The sequence below is a fragment of the Giraffa tippelskirchi genome, chromosome 3 (assembly GCF_054371585.1).
Source record: "Giraffa tippelskirchi isolate mGirTip1 chromosome 3, T2T-mGirTip1v1.2.pri, whole genome shotgun sequence".
NCBI classification, from domain to species: Eukaryota; Metazoa; Chordata; class Mammalia; order Artiodactyla; family Giraffidae; genus Giraffa; species Giraffa tippelskirchi.
The window spans coordinates 68,856,792-68,870,402 of record NC_137277.1 but is presented as its reverse complement, the minus strand read 5'-3'; the positions used below and the strand labels follow the sequence as shown (position 1 = coordinate 68,870,402).

Here is a 13,611-nt window from a genome sequence, read left to right as displayed (position 1 = left end):
CAATTTTTCCTTTTATGAATCATGCTGTTGGTATTAAGTCTAAGAACTGTTTGCCTAGCACTAGAATCTAGGGGTTTTTTTTCCTTAAAAGTTTTATAGTTTCACATTTAAATCCATGATGTGTTTTGAGTGAGTGTTCATACAACGTATGAGCCGTTTATTTTTTGCCTACTGATGTCTAACTGCACCAGCACTGTGTGTTGAAAAGATCGTCTTTCTCCCACCAAATTGTTTTTGTATCTTTGTCAGATATCACTTGCACATATTTGTGTAGATTTATTCTTGGACTCTCTGCTCTGTCCCACTGATCTGTGTCTGTTCTTCTGCCAGTATCACACAGTCCTGATTAGTATGTGGCTAAGTAATAAATCTTTTTCAACATTGCTTTAGCTGTTCTAATTCCTTTTCCTGTTCAGATAAATTTTAGAGTAATCTCGCCCAAATTCTGAGAAAGCCTTACTGAGATTTTGATAGAGACTGTGTTAAACCTGTATATAAATTTGAGAATAATTGAAGTCTTTACTGTGTTGAGTGTTGCAGCCCATGAACATGATATAGCTCTCCATTTATTTAGATTTATTTCTTTTACTAGCATTTTGTAGTTTTTCAGCATATAGTCCTGTACATGTTTTGTTAATTTATACTGAAATATTTCTTCTTTCTAGAAGCTTTTTAGATTTCTTGGGATTTCCTACATGGACAATCATGCCAACTGTAGACAGAGATGGTTTCTTCCCTTTTGATCTATATACATTTTTTCCCTGTTTTTCTCTTTATTGCACTGGCTAGAACTTCCACCACTAAGCTGCCTAAGAGTGATGAGAACATCTTTCCTTCTTCCCTATCTTAGAGAAAAAGCATTCAGTCTTTCACCATTAAATGTAATGTTACCTGTGGGGCTTCGTAGGAAATCTTTATTGAATTGAAGAAGATCCCTTTTATTCCAATTTTCTGAGACTTTTCAGGAATGAGTGTTTAATTTTGTCAAATGCTTTTTCTGCATCAATTATTAAGACCATGATACTTTTTTTTTCCTTTGCTTGTTTATATTGTAGATTATATTGATTGAATTTCAAGTCCTGCAGCAGCCTTGCATCCTTGGAATAAATCCCACATGGTCATAGTGCACAGTACTTCTTGCTAAATTTTCTTTCTAGTATTTTGTTAAGGATTTTTGTGTCTGTATTCATAAGGGATATTGGTCCATAGTTTCCTGGGTTTTGGACTGTCTTTTTTTCTGGATACTGGATTCTTGCTTGACAATTTTTCTCTTTCAGCATTTAAAAAATATTGTATTCCTTCTCGTGTCCCTAGTTTCTGGTTTTAAAAAAACAAACATACTATCATTTGAATAGTTTTTCCCCTGTTGGTAAGTTGTGATTTCTGTCTCTACCCTCAAGATTTTTTTTGTGTTTGGTTTTTACAATTTGACTATGTTGTGTCTTGGTGTGGGTTCCACTTGTTCAGAGTTCATTCAGCTTCTTAAATCTGTAGGTTTATGTCTCTTGCCAGTTTTGAGATGTTTTCAGCCTTTGTTTCTTTGAGTACTTCAGCGCTGCTCTTTTTCTCTTCTCCTTCGAGGACTCTGATGTCATTAATGTTTAATCTTTGGTATAGTCCCACAGGTCCTTGAAACTCTGTTAATTTTTTTTCAATCTATTTTCTTTCTGTTGTTCAGATTGTATAGTTTCTATTATACTTGCAGTTCACTGATTCTTCCCTCTCCTCCATTCTGCTGTTGAGTCCATCCATAGAGTTTTTGTATTTTGGTTATTGTATTTTCCAGTTCTAATATTTCCATTTTGTTTTTCTTCATATATATTTCTTACATTGCTGAGACTTTCTATTATTTCTGTACTTCAACTTTCTATTTTTTTCATTTGTTTCAAGCATGTTTGTAGTATGTATGTATCTTATTTATGAAAATATTAATATTATATTTAAGAACTATTTTCCTCCTCATAGAACTTCTGTTTTCTCCATATCGATTTTTTTCCTGTCTGTTTTGACTCCATCTTGCCTGTAAGAGCCTTTCCTCAAATGTCTTGTAATTCTTGGTGACTGCTCACATTTAGTGACAGGGCTTGTTAAGACCCTGAACTCCTGTGTGGAGTGATTTGGTTGGATTGTTTAGTTGGGGAGGTTTCAATATCATGATTGAGAGGTCATTTCTCCTGGGTTGGTCAAGTTCTCCAGGGAAGAACCTTCCAGCTTCTGAGAACCTAGTATGGAAAGTGGGATAGGGGTTGGGGTCCAGGCCAGGGCTTGAATCTAGGATGTGTATGTTCATTCAATGCCCCCCTCTTTCAGTATGGCACCTGTACTCTCAGATGTTACTGGTCCTCTGTGACTCAAGAACTCTGTTTTATCCTCTCCAGAGGGATATCCTCTAGTGGATTGGCCAGCTAGGTGGAGAGAAGAAGGGGACTGAGCATTCTGCACTGGGGTCCAGACTTTCTGTTAACTCTGTTATTAGCACTAACCCCTCCTTAAACACATACTCTCTTACTTGCAGATAAACCTAATATGGCCAACCCATGAGCCTTTAAGGGACTCTGAGGAATAAATTGTAATTTATTGTTCTTGGCTTTCCCCACTGTCAGCCAAGGTTTCAGTTTTCTCAGATTCACCATTATTTACCAGTTGTCTATGTTTTAGCTTCCAGAATTTTATTTTATTGCTATTATGTACCTTTTAATTTTCACAGCTTGGATTATGACTTTAAAAGCGTGAGTGTTTGTTGGTGTTGTCATTTTAGTCAGGTTTAGGGATGCAGTAAAACAGATGTGCTCAATCTTCCATTTTTACCAGAAGTGTCATATAATTTTTATACATCTTAAAAACGACAAATATTTCTTTGAAGTTTGAGCTCAAACTGAAATTAAGTTAGAAAAATAAGTCCAAAGGAGAATTACTGTGTTTTTCGGGTGATGAAATAGAATTGGAAGTGCTGGCTTGAGTAGGTGGAGGCACTAATGATGAAAGAAAAATAAGTAGAGAACATTGAGGAAAGTCTTTTAGCTTGGCAATAGAAGATTGGATTTTGCTTTTCCTTCAAGTTTTGTGGGAGATGAAAAAAAGTTTTCCTGTGTGATTAAGAAAACTGTGATTTGGCGACTAGAGAGAGGTGATGGTTGTACAACATTGTGAATGTGCTAAATTCCACAAATTATTCACTTTAAAATGGCTCATTTTCTGTTGCATGAATTTTACCTCAAATTAAAAAAAAAAACTTAACCTTAAAAAAGATAAATATATGAACATTTTCAAAGCTTATAACTATGTTGACACCTGGCTTTTGGGGGTAAAAGATAATTTGACTTATTTGACTTATTACACAGGCCTCATTAAGTTATGTTTCTACTGTCTTCCTGGAGCTAGGTGAGATTTTTAAATGTTTACAAGCACGATTTTGGAAGATCTTCAGAAATTTACTTTTCATTTTGGGAAAAGTGAGAGCAAAATGTATTCCAAAGGGTGGAATTATTTCTCTCTAGTAAAGAAGATGAAAGGAATTAATAGGCATTTAATATGTACACCTCCTACATCCAAATATACTCATAGTACTTTGACAAATCTTGATGCAAGCAATACCTTTTGACTCCTTAATCATTTGTATAATAGAAGAAAAGGAAATTCTGGGGAATGTGGCATCATTCTGATAAGTTTATGCCTTTGTTATATTGCTTATGTTTCATATGAAACACCCTGTATCATAAAAAGATTTAATAGCACTTTATTATCCAAAATGTGGTATTTGGCAGTCTAGTGTGGTATATTAGAGTATATGTCCTAAAGCCATAATGTCGTTGTTTTAGTTGCTAAGTCATGTCCGACGCTTTTGCAACCCCATGGACTGTAGCCTCCCAGGCTCCTCTGTCCATGGGATTTCCCTGGCAAGAATACTGAAGTGGGTTGCCATTTCCTTCTCCAGGGCATCTTCCTGATCGAGGGATTGAACCTGTGTCTCCTGCATTGGCAGGTGGATTCTTTATCACTGAGCCATGTGGGAAGCCTAAAATCATAATCAGTTCAGTTCAGTTCAGTCGCTCAGTCGTGTCCGGCTCTTTGCAACCCCGTGAACTGTAGCATGCCAGGCCTCCTTGTCCATGACCAACTCCCGGAGTCTACCCAAACCTGTGTCCATCAAGTCAGTGATGCCATCCAACCATCTCATCCTCTGTCATCCCCTTCTCCTCCTGCCCCCAATCCTACCCAGGATTAGGGTCTTTTCCAATGAGTCAACTCTTCGCATGAGGTGGCCAAAGTATTGGAGTTTCAGCTTCAACATCAGTCCTTCCAATGAACACCCAGGATTGATCTCCTTTAGGATGGATTGATTGGATCTCCTTGCAGTCCAAGGGACTCTCAAGAGTCTTCTCCAACACCACACTTCAAAAGCATCAATTCTGCGGCGCTCAGCTTTCTTCACCGTCCAACTCTCACATCCATACATGACCACTGGAAAAACCATAGCCTTGACTAGACGGATCTTTGTTGGCAAAGTAATGTCTCTGCTTTTAAACATGCTATCAAGGTTGGCCATAACCTTCCTTCCAAGGAGTAAGCATCTTTTAATTTCATGGCTGTAATCACCATCAGCAGTGACTTTGGAGCCCAAAAAAATAAAGTCTGACACTGTTTCCACTGTTTCCCATGAAGTGATGGGACCAGATGCCATGATCTTAGTTTTCTGAACGTTGAGCTTTAAGCCAACTTTTTCACTCTCCTCTTTCACTTTCATCAAGAGGCTCTTTAGTTCTTCTTCCCTTTCTGCCATAAGGGTGGTGTCATCTGCATATCTGAGGTTATTGATATTTCTCCCGGCAATCTTGATTCCAGCTTGTGTTTCTTCCAGCCCAGCGTTTCTCATGATGTACTCTGCATATAAGTTAAATAAGCAGGGTGACAATATACAGCCTTGACTTACTCCTTTTCCTATTTGGAACCAGTCTGTTGTTCCATGTCCAGTTCTAACTGTTGCTTCCTGACCTGCATACAGGTTTCTCAAGAGACAGGTCAGATGGTCTGGTATTCCCATCTCTTTCAGAATTTTCCACAGTTTATTGTGATCCACACAGTCAAAGGCTTTGGCATAGTCAATAAAGCAGAAATAGATGTTTTCTGGAACTCTCTTGCTTTTTCGATGATCATAATATTGGGGTTCAAATCCTTGCTGTGCACATGTGAGTTATTTAAACTCACTACGCCTCATTTTATCTCATCTGTAAAATGGAGGAGACAATAGAAATATTGTGATGAATATGAATTAACACACTTAAAGATCTTTCAGTGTTGTCTGGTGCAGAGTATGTACTCAGTAAATGCTATCTGCTATTTTTCTGACATTTTCTTAAACTACAGTCTATAAAAACACATCTGGAAAATGTATGTAATATAAGCAGCGTAAAGACTACTTCCTTATCAGGATATCATTGTTATGGCTGTAGTGGCCAACTGCAGATGCAAATGTGCGATTGGGTCCCTTTTTCTCATCACATTTGTAGTTGTGGTTAAAGGCTTATTTCTGTTTTTTCCCTAGAAACTGAAATGGTTTTAGCTACCTTTATTTTCTAAGCTTTCTAGACTTCATAGTGCCGTGGATTTGTTTGAAAAGTAAAACCGAGAAACTGTAAATACTGTTTACCCTCTATTTGGTTTAGACGTAATCCCTATTATTTGTACATTTTCCCTAGGAATCAGTGAAAAGATTGAGAATGAACCTGAAGAATGAACCATTAGAAGATGTAATTATAGTCAGTAAGTGGCCACAGAGAGAGTACTTGATTTTTGTAAAGTTATTTTTCCTTATCATTATTGTATGGCTGCAAGTGAATGGTGATAGTTCTCTCTCACAATTATTATTTTTAGTTGTAGTTTGAAACTCCTCCGTTTCCTACAAGATGAAACTCTTATGTTTAAATGTTATCATTTTCATACTAAGCCTTCTTTTAAATTTTACTTTACAGATCAACAGCCAAAATTTTGAAGGTCGTCAACTTTCTGATGGTGGTGATAGCCATGGCGACAGATGATAAAGTTGCCATCTTAACCGATGATGAAGAGGAACAGAAGAGAAAATACGTGCTTGCTGATCCTTTTAATGGTATTTCCAGGGAACCAGAACCACCTTCAAATGAAACGCCGTCCCCGTCTGAGACGGCTGCTATTCCTGAGGAGGAAATAGACTGGCTAGAGAAGCACTGCGTTAAAATAAACAATGATCTTCTCATTTCCAAGGTCTTTTATTTTTTCTTTTACTCTGCATATGGCTCTCTCTACCCCCTTTTGCCTGTGTATTATAAGCAGCTGGGAATGTCACCCAGCCAGAGTGGACTGCTGGTAGGTATTCGATACTTCATTGAATTCTGCAGTGCCCCCTTTTGGGGTGTAGTTGCAGATCGCTTTAAAAAAGGCAAAATCGTCCTCCTCTTTTCTCTTTTGTGTTGGGTTTTATTCAACCTGGGCATCGGATTTGTCAAACCGGCTACCTTGCGATGTGTACCAAAGATCCCCCCAACAGCTCATCCCACCAATTCAAGTCACTCATTCACTATCCTGCCGACAAATTCCTCCATTGTCTCTTTCATCACCACCTCCCCAAGAATTCGTGAGAAAAGGCACCTGCTTACTTATGATGGGCCAGTGATGTCAGAAGCAGGGCCCAATGTCACAGAAACTGTCATCTTCTTGACAGCTCCAAACAAGACCAGTGCACCCACCCTGCAGCCTCAGACTGATGAAATTACTGACCACATTGTGACATTGAACCCAAGCACTGCAACCTCCTCTGCCCCACCAGGAAATGCAACCAGGGAGACAACCACTTCCATGCTCACTACCACCAAGTCTTTACCTTCTGACCAAGTCACTCTTGTTTATGATCAACAAGAAGTGGAAGCTATATTCTTGGTGATCTTGGTAGTTGTTATAATAGGAGAGTTTTTCAGTGCCTCCTCCGTCACAATTGTGGACACAGTAACACTCCAGTATCTGGGAAAGCACAGAGACCGCTATGGACTGCAGCGCATGTGGGGCTCCCTGGGCTGGGGCCTGGCCATGCTGGCTGTGGGCATCGGCATCGACTACACCCACATAGATGTGCTCATCGAAGGGAAGGGGTGTAAGCCCCCCGAGTACCGGAACTACCAGATCGTCTTCTTCGTCTTTGGGGTTCTGATGACCATGGCCTTGATTGTTGCTACTCAGTTCCGGTTCCGCTACAGCCACTTCAAAAACAGTGAAAGTAAAGGGAAAGAGGTAGAGATCCCTCAGGTGGAGAGGAACAGCTCCACGGAGTCCTCTGAGGAGACACCAACCACCACCAGCCGCTCGCGGGCCTTCAGCTTCTGGGACTTGATCAGGCTGCTCTGCAGTGTGCAGTATGGCTCCGTGTTGTTCGTGGCTTGGTTTATGGGTTTTGGATACGGCTTCGTGTTCACCTTTCTCTACTGGCATTTGGAGGACCTGAATGGAACAACAACTCTCTTTGGGGTCTGTTCAGTCCTGAGCCATGTGTCTGAGCTGACAGCTTATTTTTTTAGTCACAAGCTTATTGAATTGATTGGCCACATCAGGTAAGAGCATGCCTACTATTGCTGCCCCTCAGCAGTTGAACTTCATCTTTTCATAGTTTATAGCTCCTTTGAGCACATTTAAGGATATTATAATTTGTGCTGGGGGTAAGGTTTAGGTGGGAATGGGGATTTCTGTTGCTCTTTCTCTTTAAAATAGAATCAAAAGGAAGGAAACGATGAACCTAGTTGAATTATCTCAAAATATGATGTTTCCCTTCTGTATGCTAAGAGACTCTTACATTAAACGTTTCCAGGTATAAAAACACCAATTTAGTCAACTCTGTTACTCCATGGACCTTGAAGGGTCCAGCTGTCTAAGGCATTTATGAAGAAGGGTTTAAGTAGATAAAGAGGATTATGGTTTTTTCAGCCTTCAGTTATTCTCAGCCACTTGCTGATGCAGAAAGACCTTGAATATATGGTGTATTGAAGATGTCCATTATATTTAATAATGTCCATAATATTTAATAATGTGACCCACCAAAATAATTAACCCATGATATTACGTGGAAGAGCATCTTATATAATTTTTTTCTATTACATGGGTCTCTGCATTTTTATCTGCCATGAAAACATGGGATACTTAAAAATCTTCTACCTAAAATTTCCCATGTAATCCTTTTAAGCAAAAAATCTGTAAATACCTAGTGTTTTTTATGTAATGTTTCTTACCATTAATGTTTGTCTGGAGTTGTTTGAATAGTACCTTGCTCTTTATGTCTTTCTACTTTGCTGTTGGCTCTAAAATGTGGAGCCAGATACACTTAAACCTCATAGAAAAGCATGGCATGTCTGTCCCTAAAATTTGAAGTTGCTGTAATTAAAAGCAACCGTGTGTGTTTGTGTGTATGTGGTAATCTTTAAATCTACTGTTTCTATGAGAAATTACAAAGGAGAAATAGATACTGGCAAGATCTGAGAAACATTGATCTTTTTTCCTTTAATATCCCTTTGACTAACTGAAGGAAATATTTTCTAATGTCAAGTTTCAATCTAGAACCTTTCTTCTCCCGATACAATTGTGACTGTTTTTCCTTGTTTGATTTTGCTTTGGGAGGCTGTGTCCTGTTCCTTCTCCATCTCAAATCTTTGACCCCTTTGTTGTCACAGACAAAGTCAGGCACTGTATGGACAGCTACCAGAGACAGGGTCCCTGAGTCACACTCAGTGGCACTGGTCGGCAAAGAGCCTGGTGATATTATGGTCTGGGGTTGTCCTTAACCTTGTCCAGGTCATGTTTATGTTCTCCGAGCTGTGTGGATTGACTGTGATGAATTAGACTCACAGTGATGAATTTCTTCAGCTTGGTTGGGTTGTATGAGCAGGATCTCCCCTCACCTAATAGTGTGTTTAAAAACCACAGCCATTTATTCCCAGAAAGATACCTTGTCAGGTCTTACTCATGAGTGGCTTTCCTGGACATCATGATTTAATCACTCAATAATGTTAACTGAATGTCGACTCAGTACAGAGTATGCGTGTAGGTTTTATTTTCAAAGAAATTGTTAAGGTCTTCTCACATGCTAAGAAAAGTAATTTCTCTTCTACTTTTGCCTTTTGTCTAAAGTATATAGCTTTACAACAGAATCCTAGCCGGTTTACTATTAGGTTTGGTAATTACATAAACTTACACTTGTGTTTTCTTTTTTTAAGAGAGAACTCATTACATAAAAACTCATTACATGAACGCTAATATCTCATTATGTAAAAACTAATGACTCACTTAACCTTAATTTTCTAGTTTTACATACAAAAGCATCTTTTTTTTCCTTTAATGATGTAATGGAAGAAGAAAGCTCTTGTGGTCACATTGTTGTTCCCAGAAGCCTACTGGGATTCCATCTGTTTGTAGTCATTTACTGCTTTTGGATTTTTATCCTGTTCATTGAAATGAATTAACTACTTTTAAAAGATTCTGATAGCTGTGGTGAGATTATGCCCATGTATTTAGGTAGAATGGATATGTTTCTTTTGGTGAGAATTTTTGGAGCCAGGTTAGTGGTGGTTGAGATTTGAGGGCTTAAAAATGTAGTGATGACAGTTTTACTTTTTAATTGGAAGAATATCATCTATTAGTTGATAAACAGAAATCTTCTTTCTGTGAATTCGTAGACTTTATGTTTTCCTTGTAGGATCATAAGGAGAGATCTGTCTGGCCCATATAGATAAGCACGCATGTTTTTCAGTATTCTGTGACTGTCTTATGGGGGTTTGTTTATAGGAGTCAGCATAACCACAAAAATTGTAACTATCCTAATTGTAGTGAAAAGTTGATGTATGGCAGAAACCAATACAATATTGTGATTTTTCTTCAATTAAAAATAAAGAAATTAAGAAAAAAACAACAAAAAGAATTTTTAAAAAGTAGATTTTCATAAGTTTATATAGGTTCATAGTAAAGAAACTATCATACCGAAAAACAATTTTTATTTTTTATTTTTATTTTTTTCTTTTTATTTTTTTTTATAAATTTATTTATTTTAGTTGGGGGCTAATTACTTTACAATATTGTAATAGTTTTTGCCATACATTGACATGAAAAACAATTTTTAAAACCGGATGTCCAGTTTTGAACCACTTACTATTGTAACAGTTCTGCAGTTTGGGCCCCATTTTTCATTGATTAACGTATCTATCAGCCTAAACACACACAGAGTAGATGATTTCTGATTTTGATGTTGGATTTTGTCCCCTCTGGAAAGTAGCTGTCTCAGGCAAATAGGATAATGCTTCCTATTTCCACTAAATCAAAATTTCTTTTGATTCAAAACCACAAGACTTTGGTATTACAGCAAGTACATTTCTAGGCTAATTTATGTGATGACAATGACTGGATTTCTTTATCTAGGAATATAAATGTATTTTAAGGCTATATTCATTCACCCTGTTGAATGTTTCAGCAACCATGAATAGAATTGTGATCAAGATACATTTCAATTAATCATTTGTTTGAGCAAACTCCAGGAGATAGTGAAGGAAGGAAAGCCTGGCATGCTGAAGTCCATAGGGTCACAAAAAGTCAGACATGACTGAGTGACTAAGAAGAACAACAAAAATCATTACTATTTAATATTAGGCCATCACCTATGTTATGTGATTCAAATTGATTTACATTTTAAGCGACACACAAAAATCTACTCAAGCAATTCTGACTTTGACCTGAAATTCTTATACTTAGTTTTGTCATGCAAATACTATCTGGAAGCGATAATATATTAACCATTGTTATCCAATAATTACTACTAAATAGTTGCTAAGTATCCAAATGAGTTGGCTGGTCATTTAGGGAGGAGAGAAGGAAATACATGATGCTACTAGCAAGAGGATGAACACAGACATTCCTGGTGAGCGCTGCAGAAAGAGCAAGAGCAGAGAGCAAGATGCCAGCCAGCAGCTGAGGACATGTGGGACAGTGTTAGCAGTCTGTCCCTGGAGGGATGGCAGTCCGCGTTAGAAGGGACAGGAAACTGCAGCTGGTGTGATCAGGGGAGCTGACCTTGAGCTGGAGATTTGGGATTGTATTTATGATTTTATTGCTTCTTATCCTCTCCGTTTCTGCCTGCCTCTTCGGGCCTTGTTGTTGATCCTGGACCCCTTGACTCTTGGGGCCTCTCCACACCTCGCATGGCCCAGTGCAGGCTTCCACAAGCTGCTTCTCCTGGTCCCTGGTCTGCTGGTTCAACTGCTGCAGGGGTGCTCAACCGTTAGACTCACACTGGGAGAGCTTTTAAAACTCCTAATGCTCCAGCTACACTTGGACCAATCACCTTAGACTGTCTGGGAGTGCGTACCTAGGTATTCCAGCCAGGGTGGTAACCGCCAGGCTGGTGAGAGGCCCGGGTGGAGGATGAGAGGGTGTGAAGAAAGGGAAAAACCTTCCCTCTTTCATCTTGTGTGAACTCTAGAGATTGTTCCCTTTAATCCTCTCACATGGTTCTTGCCCCGCTTCAGTGGTTTGCCCAGATGCAGGTGTTGACCAGTACTCAGCTAGAGACTGAGGATAACCCTCTGCAGTCCTCACTCTATGTACTAGAGTTCCCTCCTTTGCAGTGCTCAGCCCTGCTCCCAGACTCAGCCCTGCCTCCTCTCAACCCAAAAGTCCTCCATGCCCTGTTGAGTTACCTCTCACCTGTGGCTCTGCCCGCTGTGGGTGACCTGGAGCTCTGGTAACACGGCGCTCACCCTCCATCCTTCAGACCTAGACCTTGCAGAGGCTGGCTGCGGCTTTCTCCAGGTTCTCTGGCTTCTCAGCTCTTCCACCGTCTATCTAACCATCCTGAATTAAGATTGGTGCCCGTTTCCCTGTTTCCCTGACTATATCCTGACATCCACAGTCCTTAACTGCTTAGAACTTATACTGGCAATCGCCACAATGAAGGAAAAGAATGGAAATAGACTAACTCAATTCTTGATTAAAAAAAAACAACAACAGCAAAGGATGGACCTTAACATTTTTTCCTTCTCTTTTCTTTATGGAATGTTATTTCTTATTTACAAAATGACTTTACCACAATAGAAAAAGATGATAAGGCCTATTTCTCACGTTGTCATTGCTGTTCAGTCGCTCAGTCGTGTCCGACTCTTTGCGGCCCCATGGATTGCAGTACGCCAGGCTTCCCTGTCCTTCACCATCTTCTGGAGCTTGCTCCAAGTTCGGTCCATTGAGTTGGTGATGCCATTCAACCATCTCGTTTGAAATTATACATGATCTAAAAGAGTAACTATTACTCTATCGTTTAAAAATCAAAACTCTGCATACTTGTTAAGTTTAATTGAACAGTTTATTTAGGCCTGGACAACCCAGTTTAATAGAAAGCAAGGATGAACACTAAAAGGAAGGGGGTTGGAAAAGACGGGGAGATTGAAGGCCAGATGGGAGCTGGAATTAGGAAAGGAACTTTATCCTGGGTGCGGTAGGGCATTGTGGCGAGGTTCAGAGCAGAGGAGAGCCACCAGTGTTCATTTATTTGCAATGCAGTGGGGAACTTTGAAGCAGGAGCCCACTGAGAAGGTTCTTAAAATAGTCCAAGTGAGAGATGATACAGGCCTGAAGTGCAGCAGTAGCAACAGAAGTTGAGGGAAGGAGTGTGTGTGGGAGGTAGAATCAGTGGAGTGGTTTGATGTGAGAAGTGATGTAGAGACCTTCGTGTTGCAGTTTGGATATACAGTAGTTCTGCCAAATCCAGGAGGAAATTTGAGAAGAAGATACAGAACATAGGAGAGAGTGGAAGTTCATCAGAATCCAGCAATGGGTTTGTTTACCTTAAAATTGAAACATCTATGTGGGAATGTCTAGCAGACAGATGACTGTTATAAAAGCCCAAAAAGAGGTTAGGGTTGGGAATACAGATTTGGGATAATTAAAACCAGGAACATGAACAAAGTGAGCAAGGAAATCTTGTTGTGGAAGAAGAGAAATGGGCTGGGGAAAATCAATTATGCTTGTCTCCTTCTATTCTGAGTTTCTGATCTTATTGAAGTGTTGGTCTCTGTTTTATGGCTTAAAGTAGGTATCCTTGTATACTCATATTTATGGGGAATTGTATGATACTGTAACCTGTTTCCACATCTTGCTTCAGGAGCAAATGACTTTCTGAGCACCCCTCCAATGCCATCACCTGAGCCACGGTCTTCCAGACATGTTTACAAGTGGATCAAGCGAGATGTGAGTAAGGGAGAGGTAAAACTAAAGGGACAAGGAATAAAAGGAACAGGGATCAAGAGTAAGAAAATAGAGAAAGGAAATAGCTGCAGTATCCAGGGGAAGATCTCTTCCTGTCCTTATTCATGAAAGTCAGTGTCCATAGTGGTTACAAGCATGGACTGAGAGGCATGTTGCCTGGTTTAGAGCTTGGCCTAAACCATGCCTCTGGGAACCGTGTGGCCTTGGAGAAGTTATATAACTTTTTGTATCTCTGTTTTGTCATCTGTAAGTATGAATATCATTAGTATTAACCTCTTATTTTTTTTCATGAAAACTAAATGAGATAAAACACATTAATTGCTTAGAACAGTGACTTGCATATATTAGTTC

General features: G+C 39.3%; 1 protein-coding gene across 1 annotated transcript in view; it reads left to right on the top strand.

Moving 5' to 3' along the window:
- Positions 1-13,611, top strand: part of MFSD6 (major facilitator superfamily domain containing 6) — a 93,027-nt gene that overhangs the window by 26,012 nt on the left and 53,404 nt on the right. The window contains exon 2 of the mRNA XM_081581210.1: positions 5,970-7,577. Coding sequence (XP_081437336.1) covers positions 6,007-7,577 — 1,571 coding nt within the window. The 5' untranslated portion in view covers positions 5,970-6,006. The remainder of the gene's footprint in view (positions 1-5,969; positions 7,578-13,611) is intronic.